We start from the raw sequence: 20,614 nt of genomic DNA on the forward strand, positions 1-20,614 counted from the left end.
CATATGCATGCGCAGTTACGTGAGAATTACTACAACATAAACACATGCTATGCACACTTGTGTTTCTTTTCACATAGATGTGTATGATCAGTACCTGAGAACACATTGTCTGCACTGTTTTGTGTTTTGGAGTGCTGAGTGATCTTAAGATAAATGGATGCCTTATTAATGCAAAGAAAATTTCATGACTTTATATATCACTCACATAGAACATCATCACTTTTCAGTTCTGTAAACCCACTTTGATAAGCTAACAGACAACTCCAGCCTTAGCAGCTTCTTTATCCCTCTGTTTTCCCCTATATAACCCTCCCTCTGCTGCTTTACTCTCTTCCCTGCATACTTCATCCGTTACCTCTCCAAAGCAAAGCCTCCTTGGCTTCTCCCCTTCCCTCACATCAAGCCATCCGCTTTCCTCAACCTTTGAAGCTCGTCAAAGCCAGTAGATTTCTTCTTTCTCTTCCTTTTTGTTCTACCTTTTACTCTGCTTCTACTCGGTTCGCTTCCAAGCTCTAACACAATGATCCAAGGACTGTTAGGTGGCGTCGTGGATGAGAGGAAGATCTCCCACCCTGGAGGCCTTCTGATTGATCCCACCTCCTCGTCCTCTCCCACCTCTTCCATATCGTCCCAGTCTCAGTCCTCATCCTCACCCTCGCTGCTGGCGGGCACCGCGGAGCAGCAGCCACAGCAGAACCTCCGGTGCCCCCGGTGCGACTCCACCAACACCAAGTTCTGCTACTACAACAACTACAACCTGACCCAGCCGCGTCACTTCTGCAAGACCTGCCGCCGGTACTGGACCAAGGGGGGCGCGCTCCGCAACGTCCCGATCGGCGGTGGGTGCCGCAAGACTAAGGCGGTGCCCGTCATTGCCGCGGCCGGGGTTTGTGGTAAGTTGGGCATCACCAAGGCGAAGCCATCTTCACCTGACGTCCTACTGAGGTCCGGTCTAGCCAGTGGGCTGGAAAATGAGCTTTCTTCGAGCCCGATACTGTGGCCTTCGCCACATACCTCCCACCTGTTGAGTCTTTTGAGGTCCAGCTGCGCCCAAAACCCTAACCCTATCCTTAGTTCTGCAACCAGCCTTAACCTCGGCTCTGCTCGAATCAAGGAGGACAGAACCATGCTTGGCTCGCACATGGTGGCCGAGGCAGGAGGCACACTAAATACTGCTCACAGCTTAAGCTTGGATCCACTGGGTCAGCTCGGGTTAAGCGCTTCACTATGGAGGAACAACGACTACTCATACCAGCAACAGCAGCAGCAGCAGCCACAGCCACAGCCACAGCCGCGACTGACACAGCCACCACCACAAAATAACAACACATTGCTAGGTGACATACCAAGCTCGGAGATCCAAGAGCTGTACCAAAAGTTCAAGTCCTCGGCCAATTACTACAATGAGCAGTTGCAGACGGTAATCAACAATGTCGGTAGCTTCGATTCTTCTTGCTCTTCGGCTGCTTCCATGATGACCACAGCTGGTGTGGTCACCACTGCTGCAACTCCCATCTTGGAACCCATCCCACACTCCGTCGGTGAGTTTGGTTACTGGAACCCCACCTTGGCATGGTCTGATCTACCCACTCCTAATGGTGCTTTCCATTGACAGAACTCACTTCTAGAATAGAGTTTGTGTTTAGGGCTTGTTCTTCTACTCCTTTTGTTCATGGTGTTGAGCTAAGTGATGAATTATAGATATGGATGTATGATTCTACTGTCACAGCTTTTCCTAGTCTTGCTTGTGCTGTAATGGGTTAAAAATGTGTGCTTTCTTTGTGCTTCCGGGTTGTATTGATCACATTGAGATCAGCTAAGAATTAGATATAATAGTTCCTTTCTTGTCTCTTTCCGAAGAGTATGTTTGATTGTGACAAAAAGAAGCTACGCTGCACACTGCTTTCATGTTGATGACTCAGATGATTATGTAGGGAGTGATTTAGTCTGAGCCTGTGTTGGTCTCAAGTCGGGAAAGAAAAGAGGAGATATGATGGGAGAGAGTGCTCGGAGATTCCTTCTTCTTGTTGTGCAGTGGGAAAGTGGAGGGCTAAAGAGGGAGATGGCAGCCTTTGGAAGGGGTGTGGCCTAAATGCAGCAGGTGAATTAGATTCTTCCCCCACCCAATACACTGCAGCCTTATGTGTGTGTGTGTGTGTGTGTGTGTGTGTGTGTGTGTGTGTGAGAGAGAGAGAGAGAGAGAGAGAGAGAGATGTTATAAGTATATCTACAACTTGTCCACTTAATCTTAATATGACATGACCTCAATATTTGGTTTTAACACTCTCCCTAATAAGATTGAAAGCATGTGTTAACATTTGGATTATTTATGATAAATTGGATCCATGGCTAAGCTAATATTTGTCTTCTTACCAGTATAAATCATAGTAGTAGTGGGAATCTTTTGTTTCTCATGAAGCTTATGTATGATGAAATGAGAAGCTGATGTAACATATTGTTGAATGAAATGAATGCATGCTAAATAACATAGAATATGAAAATAGTAGCAATATCTTAACCATTATTATAGCTGCAGTCCGATCACTATCACTGTATCTTTTAACAATCTTCGATTGATAGAATCAGAGTGTTCCTATATTAAGTCAACTCCAAATGTCTAATAGATTGATTGCATGTCAGATACCATAAACATTCATAAAAATATCTTTTGTATCCTCGCTGTCTTCTTTCGAATCGATACCGAAGAAATAAGTCATGAGGTTTATGTATTTTAGTTTCCAATAATTTATTGCTTTTAAGGCTTAATAAATGATCGACCCATTTCGTAAAATACATGCATTACGCGAATTGTAAAGGAAAAAAATTCATTTATTCGATCGTAAAACTAAAATATTTCTACAAGCATCGTTTACTTGTCGAGTTATATTATTAATTCTAATAAAAGAAGTTACTAATTTTTTTCTTATTATTAGATGAGTTCATCTACAAAGCAAGAAGGCTCGATCACTTCTTTTGCGCAAGCTAAACCCTCGGGCTTTTTTATTAACCTAATGTAAATTATTATTAATGTATGAAAAATGGGTTCTTTTTGTATATTTTACTAATATTCTAAAAATATGTTTCTAGAATTGAAATATATCGAACACATTTCGTGGCCAAATTAGTTTGAATAAAAAAAAAAGCACTTCCATGTAATCTTTTTTTTTTATACAAAATTCATTACAAATAAAAATTTACAACATTTCATACCTAAAAAATTTCATTCTATCAATTTGATTTTGCTCCATCAAAAAAACATTTTTTCCTATAAACAACCAAAAAATTTGTCGAAAAAGAGAGCCCATTTCCACGGGAAGTGAAGCCTGTAAAGCCCAAAACTGTAAAGCCCATTTCCTAGTGATTCAAGAGGCATAATGTGAACATCCATTGTTATCATATGATCTTGACTTGATCTCGTCAATTTTTTGCCACAGATTCTTGCTGACTTCTGTCCATTTGTTTATGTTGACACTATGGCGTTGGGTCATGGAATGGATATTTTGACCTTGACCTCAAGCGGAGGTAAACCCAGCGTGGCATAGCTCATCTTCTACTTGCTAGTTCGAACTGGTTTTCGAAGGGTATAAGCATAAGCATAAAGATTATAATTATATATTTATTATATAAAATATATTTATTTATTATAATTTAAAATTAAATAATAATATTATATATATTCATATCATTTAGAATATCTTTCTTTTGATATACAAACATATTATCGTCCAATTCGAATGAAACAATAATACTGATTTGTAAAGAGAACTAGACTCTTTTTTTCTCTCTTTGTATCTTTCGTAAGGTCACTATAATCTAAGAGATGTAAATAGATTTGTAATCTCTCTTTTATATATAGTCTATGTTATGTCTAAGAGGAGAATCCCTTCCATCAAGTTTATCTCCAATAAAAAAAAACTCATAATTGAACTTTCTTCCTATTAGCTAATGATCTTAATCAGAATCCAATTAGAATAAAAATATATTTTATACAATTAAATAGGAGCACATAATCTAATATTATTTTATTAGCCCATTAATTGATAAGATATAAAAGAATTCAAAATCATAATAAATAAAATCAAATTTTATTTCAAAATAATTTTACCTAATTAAATTTATAAAAAAATTAAAATATTTTATATATGGTCACAAATTTTATAAAATAACTCAATAAATCCAATAAATATAATAATATTATATTAAGTCAAACTATTAATATGAGTCATGGATGTATGTTATTAACATCATACTTTTTGTACGTACCACAATACTATTAGTTTTTTCTGATATAATCTATAATAACTCATATAATTTATCTTATCAAGACAACATTATTATTACATTCAACTATAATATATATATACATAATTATGAATAAGATAATAAAAGTAAATAACTTTAATTATATAAGTAAAAATATCAATTATGATGTCCACTTAAACTTACATCATTATATCTTTTTATGGATTATTTACAAGCCCAATTATAAAAATATATTCTTTAAATATCTTAAGTTATAAGGCGTTAGTAAATGGATCAACAATAAATATAATAGGCTTAGGTACTCAATTGACATTAGTTATTTATGAATTTTTTCTCTAACTATTAATATTTTATATCATAATACATAAAACTACTAGAGTAATTACCATTCTTAGAGAAAAAAAATAATACAATATATCATGAAATATCTATAACAACTTAGCAATTGAGTTTAACAATATCAAGTCTTAGGATAAAATTTTTGATATCACAAAATCAACTTCTATATTCGATAATACAAAATTATCTCTTCAACTAATATAAATATGAATCGTAAAGTCAACTTTCTATATTGAGTTAATTTATAGAATCAATATTTAAAAATCTCATCATTTAAAACTGATCTAATTTTTTTGTATGTGAGCATATAATCCTTTATCTTTTACAGATATTTTAGTATTTTATTTGTAGTCTTTCAATATTTTATTTATGGGTAACTCTAATATCTGCCCAGTATTTTTATTATTAAATTGATATTTAGTCTGGTAAATATATAATAGACTTTTGTATTCATAAGAAATATTTTTTATTTGATTTTTTTCTAAAGATATAATTAGGATATCGACCTTGACTAGATTTTTCATCTATGCTAATAGGTATCATTAGCTTAAAAAAGCTATATACTAAATCTTTCTAAAACTCGATCAATATATCTTTTCTAAGATATTTCTAATAATCTTTTGAGATCTATCCCTAACTATCTCAATGTCAATAATATAGATTATTTTATTCATATCAATCATTTTAAAATTCTTGATGGGTAATATTTTAGTCTCATGCAATAAACCAAGATAAATACTAGTAAGTAAAAATATTATCCATAGACCAATACAATAAACCTACTCAAACTAACCTTTAAATGTAAACACTGATTAATATCTTTTTTTAATATGAAAGAAGTAATGATTTCATAAAATTTTATATGTCATTATCTTTATGATAAAATAAAATTCATACCTCTACGTGAAAAATAAATATTATTTCATAATTTTTTAATATTCAATGTGAATAACTACATAAATATCCAAAATTAATAATTAGAATTTAAGAACTACAAACAAATAAAAAATTATCAATATTTCATATAAGAAAGCTATAAAAGAATTCCATTATATATATATATGTATATAATTTTATATAAAACTTAAATTAAGCCATTTAATACTATTTAATTAGACAAGTCTAGAATTGAGCTCCTCAAATTGAGCTAATATATTTAGGCTAAAAAATAACCCAATTAGGTCAATCAAAATTAGAGTTAACTAAAGTCAAAATTGATTAAAATGAAGATTCCATCAAATGAAGATTGATCAAAATCGATCAATCGCTACCCTAATTTTGGTCAACATGTGACTTTGACCAACTTAGGCCAAAATCATAGAATCAAGTCAAAATTAAGTTTGATTAGAATTGGACAAAGGGATCAAAATTGATCACATATGTCAAAATTAGATTTTGATCGATTAGGTGACTATTGCAATAACCTCGAGACCAAATTCTGATCAAAATGAGATTTAGGTCAAATTTTGATCAAATCGTATATGTCCTAATTTGGTCAACATCTTATTTTCACCAACTTAGGTCAAAAATACTTATGTGGAAATCCTTGCATTGCGTAGGCCATATCACAACTTTCTCGCTCTTGAACTCTTGTTGTGGATCATATGTGCTTTCTCATAAGTTGTGGCTCTATTCCGTGGTCGATAGTGTAGGAAGCCGTCACCAACTACCATATCATTGCATAACCCTGTCAAACCTCACATTTGAACACCCATTATCAGAGTACTACAGTGGCAAAGTTACTGATCCTACTTGTTGTTGCTTGTCAATGAGCATTCCTACATAGGCATATGAGCTTTGGCCATCTTTGTCGACCTCCTCTTAGTACACATTTCACGGTCAAATAACACTATCGTCCATTGCCCACCTGTACTCTACTTTGAGCTGTCATTGTAATTTGCTTGCTCTGAAACCCACAGTTACACCTTTCATCCTCTATGACATTCAGTAATGTCTATGTGGTTTCCTCTTCTCTATGGATTCCTTTCATGATGCCCTCTTTTATTGTGTCGCCACCCTATCATCGACCTCTTCTCTATCGCACTACAACCTAAGGTTGATAGCATCCTTTTTGTGGCCGACAACTCATTCATATAGTAACCCAACAATGCCACTATTGCTCGAGTCCTATATCTACTATGACATATAGTGATGCCTATGCTTGCTTGTTGAGCGATCATGCCCCAATGCAATTGTTAATGCTTGTACCACGTGATGCATTGCTGCTACGTTATAAGCAACAGTGTTCCTGGTGAACCCCTTTGCTACCGAGGGGGTTGGTCATTGCAGTATCCAAAACATTGTGACCAATGCCACATCGCTTTATTAGGGCTACTACCTCCACCTTTACTCTGAAGAGAGCCAGCAAATACAATGTCACCATAATATGTGAAACCACTATATATAGCGTTGTTGCTTCACACAGATTCTACAAAGATAGGGTCGATGACCAAGATAGGCCACGACCTTCGACAATAAGCTATAGACGTAGCCCATCAACCAAGATAGGGTAGCAATCTTCCATCCATAGTTTCATCTGTGTGGGCGAGAAAACCTTGTCACTTGTAAACTAGCAACTAGGGTGAATGAGATAAATAAAATAAATCAGATCATCCTTCACAAGTGAATGACAATAATACAAAATAGATCTAATGCTTTCATGATGTAGAGTATTTGATTTCAAGATATGTTCTAATAACAATTATAAGCATACAAAATTATAAGTATAAAAATTATAATTATAATATTGTGTAGAATATATTTAATGTTAGAATCTATAATCAAATAAATATATTTATGATGTATACATTTCTATGTCATTCGAAATATATTTATTTTGATTTGTAAACACATCGTTGTTAGATTCGGAGAAAATAACGATACTGATCTGCAAGAAAAATTAGATCATTTTTTTCTCTCTTCCTACGATAACACATGACCATTATAAATAATAAAATAGATACTAAGGAGAGATGAAAGTAGATATGTAATCCTTTTTATATATATAATCCTTATAATATCATATCTATTTATAAACGAGGATAGATGCTCTAGAATAAATAATTAGAAGAGTATTACATCTAGTCAAAATCATCTATAATAAAAGATTTAAAATAATTAAACTTTTTTTATTCATTAATAACTAATTATAATTATAATATATTTTATTTAATTAAATAAGACCGTATATATTCTAGTAATAAATTGCAGGCCGAGCACCTGATGTTATACTTAATTGATTCTGTTCTTGACGGTGCTTTCATTCAGTCGTGCTTGATGGTGCAGTGATCGGACCGAGAAGAGAAGGAAGCAATGCGGATTCCATTCCACGTGAAGTGGGTCCTTAGTGGAATCAGGAAACACATTTTTCCTTTCAAGAAAGAGGAAGAGAATTAGTAACCTCCGTGCGTGTCTCGTGCAGACCAAGTGTTCGATAAATTCCCCTCTCACATCAGTGGTGGATTTTGCTACTCTGTTTCCCTTGTTTGGTGGATTTTTTTTGCTTATTCGAGCATTTCTGCATTATCTAACAATCATATAGAGTCGATCCACTTCACTATGCGAATTCCATGGCACAGATGGGACAGAACATTGCTTTCAGATATCATGTAACTTGTGCATGCCACTTCAATAGCTTCCATAAGAAACAGATACCTCTGTACTGTATAGGAATAGCTTCCATCAGAGAATTAGGCTTTCTTGTTTTCACTAGAAGCCATTGCACTCCACAGATTTCACTCCAGTCCTTGTCACCATAAAAGTTTCATCCTTCATCAGTATTGTGACAGTCATGAATTCATGTGAATTCTTGTCTCTTTTCCTGCTTCAAATGAAACATCATAGCTGGTTATGACCCTAATGTAGCTCTGAGGAACTGCTTTTACCATTTCCACTTAAAAATGAGAGTTTAATTATGCTGATTAGGAACATTTCCCATTTTGCACTTTTTTTTATAATTTCATTCAAATATCTGTCGATGCCTCCTTCGTTGAAATATCTAATAATTGGATGCAGATTATGGCAAATAATGCTGCTTTTCATGACAGTCAGCAAGAGCTTGAAAAGATCTCTGTATACTTCTCATCCACCAGCATAAAGAATAAATGAAAAAAAAAAGACATAATATGAAGGGATAGAGCTGGAAATTTTAGTGCAGAAACTTCAAGGTGGGGGGCAATGATAAGGTTGAGGAAGATGATGAGAGCCTCAGAGGAAAAGTCAAAAGAAATCTGTCATTGGGATGAGGTTGAACCTACCTCTGGTCCTCACACAATTGATTGTTTGGATTCCTCTAAAAGCTAAACAGTGTTCAGAAGTCCCAAAAGTGGAAGTAATAAAGTAAATCCACTGTCTCATGGCTTATGCATTGTCATACCAGGAATCAAGTCAAGGACTCAGGTTGGTTCCCTCCACTTTTGACATCTCACAAGAGTACTGCACTATATTATGAAATATGGATTCGTGTGTTAAATTAACCTCTAGAATTCAAACTATACTGATTAATTTTACTAGGTTAATTGTTTCTAACATGCACAAGGTGGTATCTTTGTTTTCCTTGGTTTTTATATGGAAAGTTTGATATATGCTTTCCAATTTGCCCATTTTATTTGCATGAAAGTGTATTTTGGTGTAAGACTATGTCTTTTCATTAGATGTGAATGAATTCAATCTACCCACAAGGAAATAAATAGTGGAGTGTAGATGTATTCTCTTTTTTTACTAATAATTCTATGGGCATATTACTAAAGCTCTGTGATGCTCATCAGACTTTTTGACTAAGGGTGGTGTTGACTGTGGAGAAAAAGTGATTGAGCATGGAAGGTGAGACTGAAACATCACCATAAACATGAAAACAGATAGGTTGGCCACATCTACCAAACTTTTCTTCTTGTTTGTTTCTAATTTTACAGACAGATAAAGATCAATCAAATGATGGAGAAAGCTCTCTGTATGTAGCTGCCAGTATTATGGAACCAGAACAACCTGATCTGAGACTTGAAAGTTCCACAGCTTGACAGGTAGATTAGTAGGGTATGATGATTACCCTACAGGAGATGTTATAGGCTCCTATCGAAGGATAAATGATTGTTTCTTTTCTGTAATTGTACTACTTTTGTGATTAAGGACAAGTGATGATTCTTTGAGGACAATTGATTCAATGGTCTCTGGAAGGCATGTCTGACAAAATATCTATAGCATTCATAGCTCTGAGGGCAAACAGTACCATGCTTTGATGCCTGTTGCCCAACCACTGCTATTCCCACTTCAAAATCCTGAGAGTAAAAGTTGATGATAGGGGTTGTATCAGAGTGATTGCACTCCATAAAACAAAGAACCTTAGACAAGTGGCAGGTACTGGTTGGTATAGCTAAATTCATTTTACAATGATTATTATATTCTATTTTTATTACATTTAAAAATATATATAATAACCAAAGCATATAAGGGTTAATTATTTTTCATTTATATTACAGTAATTACATAATATCTTGATTAGTCATATATCGAAAATGAGTAAGATTAAAATTGATTCATAAGGATCAATATATTATTATTAATTTCAACTTAAATATTTTAATTAATAATTTAGATTAAAAAATTGATGAATTAATTAAATTATCAATGTTATTAGAGTTGACATAATATTTAGATAGATTAGATGTTTATGGATGAAATTAGAGGACTCGGGGATTACAAGTTACATTACAACTTTCCAGAAAAAATATTTTTCATTGATAGATTATATTAATATTGTACTCAAATTTTACATAATTAATTAATTATCTGCTGGTGAAAAAAAAAAAGATTTCTGACCCCACCACATCTGAGACTCTGGCATACTTCAGAACCTGGCCTGAAGAAGGATTGAGACATCCATAATGGTAAGGGGATTCCCTATTAATGGAGGACAACCATCTAATACTCAATCAACTAGACCACACTTGAAGCATGTCCTTGTCTTCTTGGACATATTTCATATTCTATGCAGAATCCATTTTTAACTGATGGAATGACAACCACCTTTCCTTCAACATGTTACAAACCTCAATTTCCTTAATGGACCTTGTAATGGTTACTGTGCCATGCAAGTTGACCTCACAGAAACCAGTAGAAAGTTTCAGAAGGAAAAGCCACTTTGTGGGTTTAACCATAATTAGTCTTTGCTATGGAAACTCATATAAGCCAAGGAAACAGATGAGATGTCATGCCATCATCCACCCTACACTGGAAGCTAGAAAGTTCTCACTTTCAATCATGGGGTTGTCAACTATTCTTAGGGTCATTAACAATATTATTTATTGAATGGGTTGGTCACCAATTTTTTAGGATGAAAACTTGACCATCATGCTGTAATTACTGAGACAAAATTACACACACACACACACACATATATATATATATATCTCTTTAATCCATTGGTAACTATGGATTTTAAATCTGAAGAGGTAAATATGAAATTTCCAATATTTTAAAGGATAAATGTGCAAAAACTCTTGTTGATGAGGAAGTACATAAAAGAAGCAAGAGGCCACACAATAACATCCAAAGAATACTGTACACATTATATTATCTGTTCCCTTAACAGTATGTGCATGCTTTAATTAGGAGATAATTTCCAATCTTTGATTGATTTATTTGGACCACACCAATTAAACGTGATGTTGAAATTGTGTGGTCACACATATTTGTGAATGTATGTATAATGGGATAATGCAAAAAAAAAAATCCAATCCAAAAATTATGTAAATAAACAAAAAAAAAGTATGAGAAATACATAAATAATTTTTTGGATGAAAAAGAGTTATAAAAACTATTAATTAGATGGTATGAGCCTTAAAAAATATTTTTTTTATTTATAATAAAAAAATATTTACCCTTTTTTCAAAGAAATAAAAGTAATTTTCATTATAAGATGAAAAAGAAAAAAAATAATTATATTTATTATCCTCTTATTCTCTTAAAGTGTTCGTTCCATCTCATCGTCCGCCTTCATTGTCTATGGTTTGATCATTCATTTCTTCAATTAATTACTTATCCGGTAAATATGAACCGAGGCGACTTCGTCCTCATTTTTCTCTTCTAATTCTCAACACAACCGTTTGATGTTTCGCCTTTATCCAATGCGACAGTGGGAACGGAGTGCAGAATTAGCTTCCGGAAAAGGCTGACAAAGAGGCGAGAATCCCGGAGGCAAAGTTTCCGGGACCCACCCGGCGAGAGGCGGAGGCAAGCAGGGAAGCGGCGTCGCGTTGTCCCCGGAATCTCTGCGTGTGTGGTCGTCGTGCGTCCGCGAGAACGCGCGCGCGGTGCGGGACGAGGCCGCCCTCGATGCGGCGAACCGAGGCGAGTGGGCCGCGTCATCCTGCCTGCCTCCGCCGAGCGTCCCGGCCCCATCCACCACCCACCACCGATTCAGGGACGGTTCATCAAAATCCGTTCATCCCACTCTATCACGACTCTTAAAGGCAGTAGGCGGGTAGCACGGATCTTGAAGCAGCGGAGATTAAAGCACAAACATAACTTATAGTAAATGTTCTTTTATCCTTTACTATACATTTTTAATAATTCTCAAGTAATTTACAGCCCTTATTTCATTCTTTTGTAGAACAGCTCGTCTTTCTTTGGCTAAGAAGATGTAAGCGCGTTGACTTATCAACGAGAAGAGCCGGAGAAGGTTGACCAGCCACTTGTTCCACAACAAAGAAAGGTGTAGATATCAAGAAGATGGCATGGGAATGGGGAATGGAAGGAGGGAGAGTTTGAGCTATTTTTACCTATCATAGAAATAGTTGGCCTTAGCTAGATGCGTGAACAATGTCCACTTTCTCTGTTCAATTTAGAATGGGTCATAGGGTCATTCTCTCTCTCTCTCTAATCGGCTGAAAGATACAAGTACATGAAAAGTTAGTCGGTGGCCCAAATTAAAAGACATGTCAACGTACATGAGGAATATTTTGATTCTTATATTTTAAAAAATTATATTGATATCACTATAATCATAAAAGTTAAATATATAGATCCATTTACATTAATGATATCAATTTTATTGATAAAAAATATAAAAATAAATAATAAAGAGATAATTTTAATTTTCGATGATGGACGACGTCGGTGGTGACAGATAATAACACTGTTGGTGTCGAGACCGACGTAGTTGCTTGATCGCCTTTGATGATGATAAGGTCCGCTCTGATCATGAACCCACCCGTCTTCACGAGGAGCATGCAATTGATCTCATCATCGCTTGCCCGCGCTACTTTGAATTTGCATTCACGTTGATACAGTTGTCGAGCAATAATTACATCAACGTCGATGCAGATAGTAGTGGCCGTCACGACATCTATAACAAAGATAGTGGTCGCCTCACTACTGACCTGCTGGGTGGATTCCAACCTCGACCCGAAGCTAGGGTCGTTGGAGCTCCTATCACCCCCTCCACTACCGTATTAGTTCCGACACCACTTATTGCCGAGTGAGCCTTTCGTCGCTCGATAACTACATCGGTGTTGACACAGATACAAAACAACATTACTTTACATCTATGTTGGCATCGATATAGATGCAGAGCGGCAAAAAGGTCACTTAGCTAGAGGTAGTGTTAGAACTTACATGACAACAGGGGGAGTGGTAGGAGCTCTGACGATCCAGCTTCAAGTTGAGACTAGGATCTACCCAACGGGTTAACGATGGGGTAGCCACCATCTTCGTTGTAAACATCGTAATGGCCACTACCATCTATGTCGATGCCGATGCAGATACAGAACGACGTGAGGCGAACGACGATGAGGTCGGCGATGTGCTTCTTGTGGAGGCGGGTGGCATCGTAGTGAGACCGAACCTTATTGTTGTCGGAGATAGCTAGACAATTGCATCGATATTGACGTCGACGCTAGCAACATTATTATCCACAACTAAATATTAAAATTATTTTTTTACTATTTATTTTTTTACTATTTTTATTGATAAAATTGATATAAATAAATTTAAATGTTTCACTTATAACTATAGGGATGTCAATCTAACTTTTTAAAATATAAGAATCGAGACCGTATGATGGTAATATGTAATTAGCCCAATACAACAACAACATATGTGTACTACTTTTAAGAATACCTATTATATCAACTCAAATATTAACTTTTCTATGAAAAAATAGCTCAAATTAAATTAAAATTAATTGAGTTGAATTTAAATTTAGTTAAGTAGACTCAATTACTCGAACAAAAAAAACAAACCCCAACATTTCAACATCGTTATTTGGTAATATAATGATAAGTTGGTAAGGTAATATTTTATCTCAAATGGAATCTAGTTAGCTACTTAGGTATTTGAATTAGCGTTTTAACTCGGCTTGAGTATTCATTATTAAAATAAATTAATCTGATTTTTAATTAAAGAATACTTGAATACAATTTAAGGAGGTCAGAAAGGATAATATAAATATTTCAAGACATCCAACCAGTTGTCATCTTTTATGTGACTGATCAAATGGTGGATTGATGCTAATGTGGTTCATAACTGGCATGATAATTTTTATTTACCTAATAACTAGCTTTGTGCCCATGCTATGCATGGCTTGTTGTGTCCTACCAAAAAAATATTAATTAAAATGCCTCAAAGTCTACATTGATGAACAGTCAGGTTTCACATTGGCAAAAGATGAAGTCAATGAAGTCAAGATGAGGATTATTTAAGTTTTCGATGCCAATAAGCAAAGTCTAGGTTACATTATCGATATTTGTGATCATTGACTATAAGAGATTGATTCATGTATCTATCTATACATGTAGATTGACTCTTAGATGCCTTCAAGATTCTGATGAGTATAATATGATGATTGGCTGCTCTCCACTTTATTAGAACACATTGGATTCCAAGAGAAGTCCTTTGGGACTTCAATAAGGATACATTCCTCATGCTTTTTTTTACAAAATAAAAAGAAAAAAAATACATGATCACATGATTAGTTTCTATGATCTTAAATACACACTTAGAAGAATTCTTTGTAAGTTTACATAATAGTTTTTGAAGTCATATTTTCTTGATATTCAAGTTTATCATGCTTATCGTTTTATTTAAAAAAATAGGTATTCTAAGGAGACCCGAATTACTCTGACTAACATAAATTCAATCCCATCATTATAAAATTTGAAAAGGGTCAATATATACGATCTTATCTTTAAATACATAGAAAATTATTTTTATGACTCAAATCCTAATCTCATATTTAAATTATGAATAAGTGAACATCGACATACATAATTTTATTTTGATCATATTTAAAATAAATTTAGACAAAAATCTAAGTTCATATTTGAGCATAGGTGATGGTTAAAAATTAGAATAATAATTATATTTTTCTTAGATTAATTATTTTCTTTCGATTAGTTGAAAATGTGAGGCCCAATAAGAGGAATCTTTGATAGCTACAAGATTTTTGTCGAAATCTCTCTCTCTCTCTCTCTCTCTCTCTCTCTCCCTTCCACATCCTTTCCATCCACATCAAGGAAGGGCACCACTCACCCAAATCCTTATCAATCCAACCCACAGAATCAAATTCTAATAATCTCCTCTAATCAATCAAATGCTTCCACCAGTTGAGTGTATTTTAGTGTATTTATTTTCTTTTTCTTGCATGCTAAAATGTTGGCCAGCAAATAACAATTAATAATAATAAATCAAAAAGGGAAGGAAGACGAAAAGATTCCCCTCGGCAGGCGAAAAGCCTGCGAGGGATCCTACCACGTGGCGCGATCCTATTCCGTGGGGATCCGATAACTCTCGTACGCGACGCGACGCACATTTATCGGCTCGGACAAGCTTTCGCGGCCACCTGATTTCCCTATACTGCCTCTCACATTTACACAAAATAACCATAAAGCCATTCCTCGTGATCGTTGTATGATAACGATCATATATTGTGTGACAACGATGTGTTGGAAATATGTTTGTTGTGATCACCTTACGTAGAAATTGGATGCATTATTTTGATTGCACTGTCTTGATGAGATTGATGTGATATGAATAATCTCTAACGTAATTCTCAGCCTTGGAGTAAAGGAGAGAAGATGTGAACCTCATCCAACGCCGTCTTACTTGTCCTACAAGTAAAATTAATATAAATAAAAAATAAAAGAGATTAGAATCAACGAGAGGACCCAAACTCACGGCACCTCCAAAAAATAAGAGAAAAGGGAAATTAGAATAAAAGGAAAAGAAAATAGAAAATGGAATTAGGAATAAGATTCCGTGCCGACTCGGCGAGTCGGACCGCCGCGGGAAACGGGACGCGTCACGTGTTAGGTACGCGACGACTCGAGCCCGATACTTGTCCGGTCTTTTTGTGCCCCTCGCCCGGTTCGCCTGAACCGGACCTTTTCCTCCTCTCTTTTGCGCTGTGTTCTATATAGAACGGACGTCCCCTCTGTTTCTCCCTGTGGCTGGCTTTTGTTCTCGTTCGCATCCGGGCGAGAGATCGAGGGAGAAGGAGAGAGGAGAGAGGAGAGAAGAGGAGGGGCCGTGGCGGGCCGGAGATGGGATCTGCGGTGGCGGATGTCGTACTGGACCTGAATCTATGTGCCGTGAGAGCCGTCGGCGGCTCACTCAAGGAGGCGGCGGCGCTCGAGAGCGGCGACGGTAGGGTGGCGAAGCTGGAGGAGTACGTGAGAAGCTTAGAAGAGGAGAGGAGAAAGATCGAGGCTTTCAAACGCGAGCTCCCTCTCTGCATGATTCTCCTCACCGACTGTATCTTTCTTTTTTCTCGTTTTTAGATTTTTCTGGGGTCGATTATGGTTTAAAAATCGGATCTTTATGGTTTTAGAACGAATTATTCTGGATTGCAGTGATCGAAGGTTTGAAGCAAGAGCTGAAGCAGTGCCGGGATGGGAGGCCCACGCATGTCTTCGAGGAGGTCATTCCCGTTAAGCGTAAGCGCGAGGATGAGGGAGGGCTGAAGCCGGAAGCAGATTGCAAGGATAAGATGAGCTGGATGAGCTCTGCTCAGCTGTGGAGTGTTAATTCTCGAGAAGACAAGAGCGACAGTGATAGGAACGTTACAGAAGAGGTATAAAGAGGCAGTTTTAGAAGGTGGTCTCTTGGATTAAGATTCTCGTTTCCTCTCTCTTAAATGGATCATTTGGTTGTGATGTCAGAGAAGTGGAAGCCGGGATCAGCGGGAGGAGAAGGAGAAGGAGGATAACTTGTTCTTGGAATCCACGAGCCTGAACGGCAGGGGCGCGTTCGTGCCTTTTAAGGGCATATCCGGCCCTAAAATCAAATCAAAGGAGGAGACGAAGACCACGGTGATGCTGCCTGACCTCTCCCTGCTGTCACCTGCAGGCAACAGCGCTTCTTCCCCTGTTTCTGCCACCGTTGAGGACCACCCGGTTGGTGGCTCGGGCTCTAAGGGCGTCGGTAGAGCTCCGGTGTCAGCTCCGACGATCTCAGGTGCCCACCTCAGCTTGCAGGTGCAGCAACAGCAGCAGCAGCAGCAGCTTCCGAGGAAGGCGAGGCGGTGCTGGTCGTCGGAGCTCCATCGCCGGTTTGTCCTTGCTCTTGAACAGCTCGGTGGACCTCAAGGTTAAATTAAAATCTTATCTTTCTGTAATATGTACATAATTTTATTCCATAATTCATGAGGAAGGGAGAGATTTTAGGAAATATTTTTTTATTTCATTTCTATATAGGTAGAGGAAAAAAAATATGGTAGCACAAATCTGAAATAGGCAGCTTAATCTCCTTTAATATTGTGATAGTTCAATCTGAATAAAGCTTCTCTTCATAAATTGTGGTTATAGGTCTGGCACTTACAATTCTCCTTAATATTGATCTGATCACAGTTGCATTTTGTGCACTGTTTTATCCTTTAATTTTCTCCTTTCCCACTGAACTGATTGTAACTGTTCTTAATGCAGTGGCTACTCCGAAGCAGATCAGAGATCTGATGAAAGTTGATGGTCTCACCAATGATGAAGTGAAAAGCCATCTGCAGGTGGTTCCTAAATTCTACATCGATTGCGTCATGACTTCCTAATTCTTAATTATCATGTCCTTATGATTGTTGTGGTGGATTGACATGAGAATCTTGTTTTCTATTTTCAGAAATACCGACTGCATACTCGAAAGATGCCTAATGCTACATCTTCTATTAGCCAACCGGTTATGGTTATGAGAGGTTTGTGTGTTCCTGATGAGAACTACACTACTTTACCACGGAGTGCTTCCCACTCTGGCTCTCCTGAAAGCCCTCTTCAGTTAGCTAATTCTAACCATGCGATCTCTGCTAATGCTGGAGATAGCTGTGAGGAAGTAGATGAGAAGTCAGAGAACTATAACTTGAGATGAGAAAATTTTGCCATTGAACATAATTAACAGGATGCTTTTGATATATGAGAGGTACAACCCGAAGAGAGAATTTTAGGTGCACTTTCAAGAGACTGACATAATACTTTATATGTATATAGATATCGGGGTCTTTGCTGATATAATTCAGGGCAGGATCTGGTCTGATTGGATTATAATTTCATGTTTAAATGAAAAATGGGGGATAGTTTTTGTCGAAGAGGAGTCCTAGACCTCCTCACATGAGACTTTTGGGCAGTGTTGCACTGTTAGTTTTTCCTCTTTAATTAACTTTTGTTATTGGATAAACTGAGGTTTGTTTTGACAATGCTGTGCCACTTCCCCCTAGAATAAAAAGGTTCTGCTGGTTTTGTACATGATTGGTACTCAAATTTTGGCCAAAACTTGGTCTGTTCAAGTTTCTTTTCTGCTATTTGGTGTGCTTCAAGATAGATGGGCTATGATATCTGGTGTTGTTGCTGATACTATCGAGTAATTAAGACTCTGGCACTCATTCAGTGATCTGAATTCCTAGCCTAGTGTGAGATAAGTCGGAAGCACAGGAGTAAAGCTGTTAGAAACTTGGTGTTTGGATATAAACTGCTCTTTCCAAGTTCCTTTGCCTAAACCACTGGTTCATCTTTTTTGACCAAGTTCTGAGTTTCTTTGCTTTCTTGAATCTATTTGGCTCCTTAATGATATCAGATTATGAGTATCATTCCCATCTTCGAGGGAATATTGTCTCATTTGTGTCATCTTTTCAGTATTCTTCTATTTGGTTACTTGAAATGAGCATTCTCCAGAATCATTTTTTTCATCTTGTGATATCAGTATTCTTTTATTTGGATATCGAACAACTCTTTTTTTTTTGTTTTCAGTTTCCTTTGTCTAATTCAATGAACTTTATGTTTTCGAAGTACATTAAGTTTCTTTGCATTATAATCCGTTGACTTGCTCCTTTACGACATATGATAAGCACTGTTATTTCGAAATAACATTGTCTTATTTGTGCCCATAATATATTCATCATTCTTCTCTTGTTATCCCTTTTTCTTGGTCAGTTGGAGTGTCATCTTCTGCTATCATATTCTGTTCATGAGTTCATATGTCAATTCTATTACCAAAAGGTGCAGCTTTCTCCTATAATGTCAATATTGCATTAATTCACAGCATGTAACTTCAGATCATTTTATACCACTCAGTGTCTACTGTCATTTGTTCACAATTTAGATGCCAACTCTTGATGAATTTTTACACTAAACCTTCATATCTTAATCAGTTGAAGAATCAAAATGCTCTCTCTTTACTGATATATATTTTCCTCTCTTCTTTTTATGCTGAAAAAGCTAATTAAACAAGTTCTTCTCAGTATCGGAAGTCTACATTAATTCTTAGAAGTAGTAATGCTTTGCCAACAGAAGTAGTAAAGCATTGCTTGTGATTCTGCCTCATTCCTTCTCATCAAGTTCATCTTCCATCTTGTGCTACATCTATCATATTTTGAACAGAAGTTTCCATCCTCTGCATCTGCCCAGGAAACAATGCCTCTCAGCATCAAGAATCTTTTCAGGTGGAGTAGGGCCTCCTGTCCAAAACCAAGTCATGCCTGCTTGCATGGTGAACTGGATATTGTCGTGGATTCTGCTGACTGTTTGCCAGTATAATGCCTATAACCTTGCATGCTGCCATCTGAGACACTTCCACACTACTTTACTGAACTTGTCTCCAGCTCATTTACTTGCTGTCATGCATCCATCTTCCTGAATGAGGACTACTCAAGTCTCTTAATACAGAATCAGCAGGAGGTGGAAAAGCTGCTTGTATGCCTCAACAAATTGAACATGATAGATTCTTTGGCTGGCCTCTTCTTTTGTTCACGTTGCCGTCTTTTCAGACTCTCTTATTCCACCAGACAGTGGTATTCCCGAGGGATTAGATGTTGAGAGATACCCAGTTCTGCAACTGGCCATCGGTATCGATGGCCAAAGCCACTACTGCGAAAGCTTTCATGGATTCACAACAACGAAGGTGATCTGACAAGAATAGTGCAAAAGATACTGTCACTATTCCATTTCCCTTCAATCAAGAAAAATGCTGAAGCCATCCAAATCATCATCGTTGCCTGTTCACACCTTCTGATCCATATCATAATTGACAGCAGTAGCAGTAGAGAAAAGAACAATGAAACACTCTTTTTGAGCCCCTTTTGCTTATAACTTCTTTGCTTGATCATGCATTGAAGGTGAAACCCATATCTTATATTCCATTTCCAAAGGATGTGGTAATGGACAAAAAGTGTCACTCTCACTGGTGGCATGCAAAGATCCGAATCACCTGTGCGAGATGTAGTGAGCCCACAACTACAATTGTGTCTCTAGGAATCTACAATCTTTTTCTTGATATCTAGCCTTCAAAATTGCTTTCTGTATCGCACACAGCCTTGCTACAATTTGGACCTCCATCGAGTGTCGATCGGATCGAGCTTAAGCCTCAGAGAGATCGAAAAATGCGAGGATCATTTATGGCCTTTTCCAACACTTTAGTTGAGGACAAGAAATTAAACAGCTACTGCTGGAGTTTTATGCCACATTGATATTAATTAGGATTAGATGCATTGTACTTCATTGGCTATGTTAAGGAAGAAGCTGTTCCCTTGAGCAGATCACATGTT

At 36.6% G+C, this 20,614-nt stretch overlaps 2 protein-coding genes across 2 annotated transcripts; both read left to right on the forward strand.

The window, feature by feature from the left end:
- Positions 1-330: 330 nt before the first annotated feature.
- On the forward strand, positions 331-1,844 carry LOC135621913 (dof zinc finger protein DOF1.4-like). Its single transcript, XM_065123540.1, has one exon. It carries the CDS (start codon positions 521-523, stop codon positions 1,610-1,612), a length of 1,092 nt encoding a protein of 363 aa, XP_064979612.1. The 5' UTR covers positions 331-520; the 3' UTR covers positions 1,613-1,844.
- Positions 1,845-16,024: 14,180 nt separating this feature from the next.
- On the forward strand, positions 16,025-18,163 carry LOC135586819 (transcription factor HHO2-like). The gene is made up of 5 exons (XM_065126932.1): positions 16,025-16,347; positions 16,446-16,666; positions 16,755-17,181; positions 17,517-17,593; positions 17,704-18,163. Exons 1-5 carry the CDS (start codon positions 16,137-16,139, stop codon positions 17,944-17,946), a joined length of 1,179 nt encoding a protein of 392 aa, XP_064983004.1. The 5' UTR covers positions 16,025-16,136; the 3' UTR covers positions 17,947-18,163.
- Positions 18,164-20,614: the final 2,451 nt, after the last annotated feature.

This window comes from Musa acuminata, chromosome BXJ2-9, assembly GCF_036884655.1.
Source record: "Musa acuminata AAA Group cultivar baxijiao chromosome BXJ2-9, Cavendish_Baxijiao_AAA, whole genome shotgun sequence".
Classification (NCBI taxonomy): domain Eukaryota; kingdom Viridiplantae; phylum Streptophyta; class Magnoliopsida; order Zingiberales; family Musaceae; genus Musa; species Musa acuminata.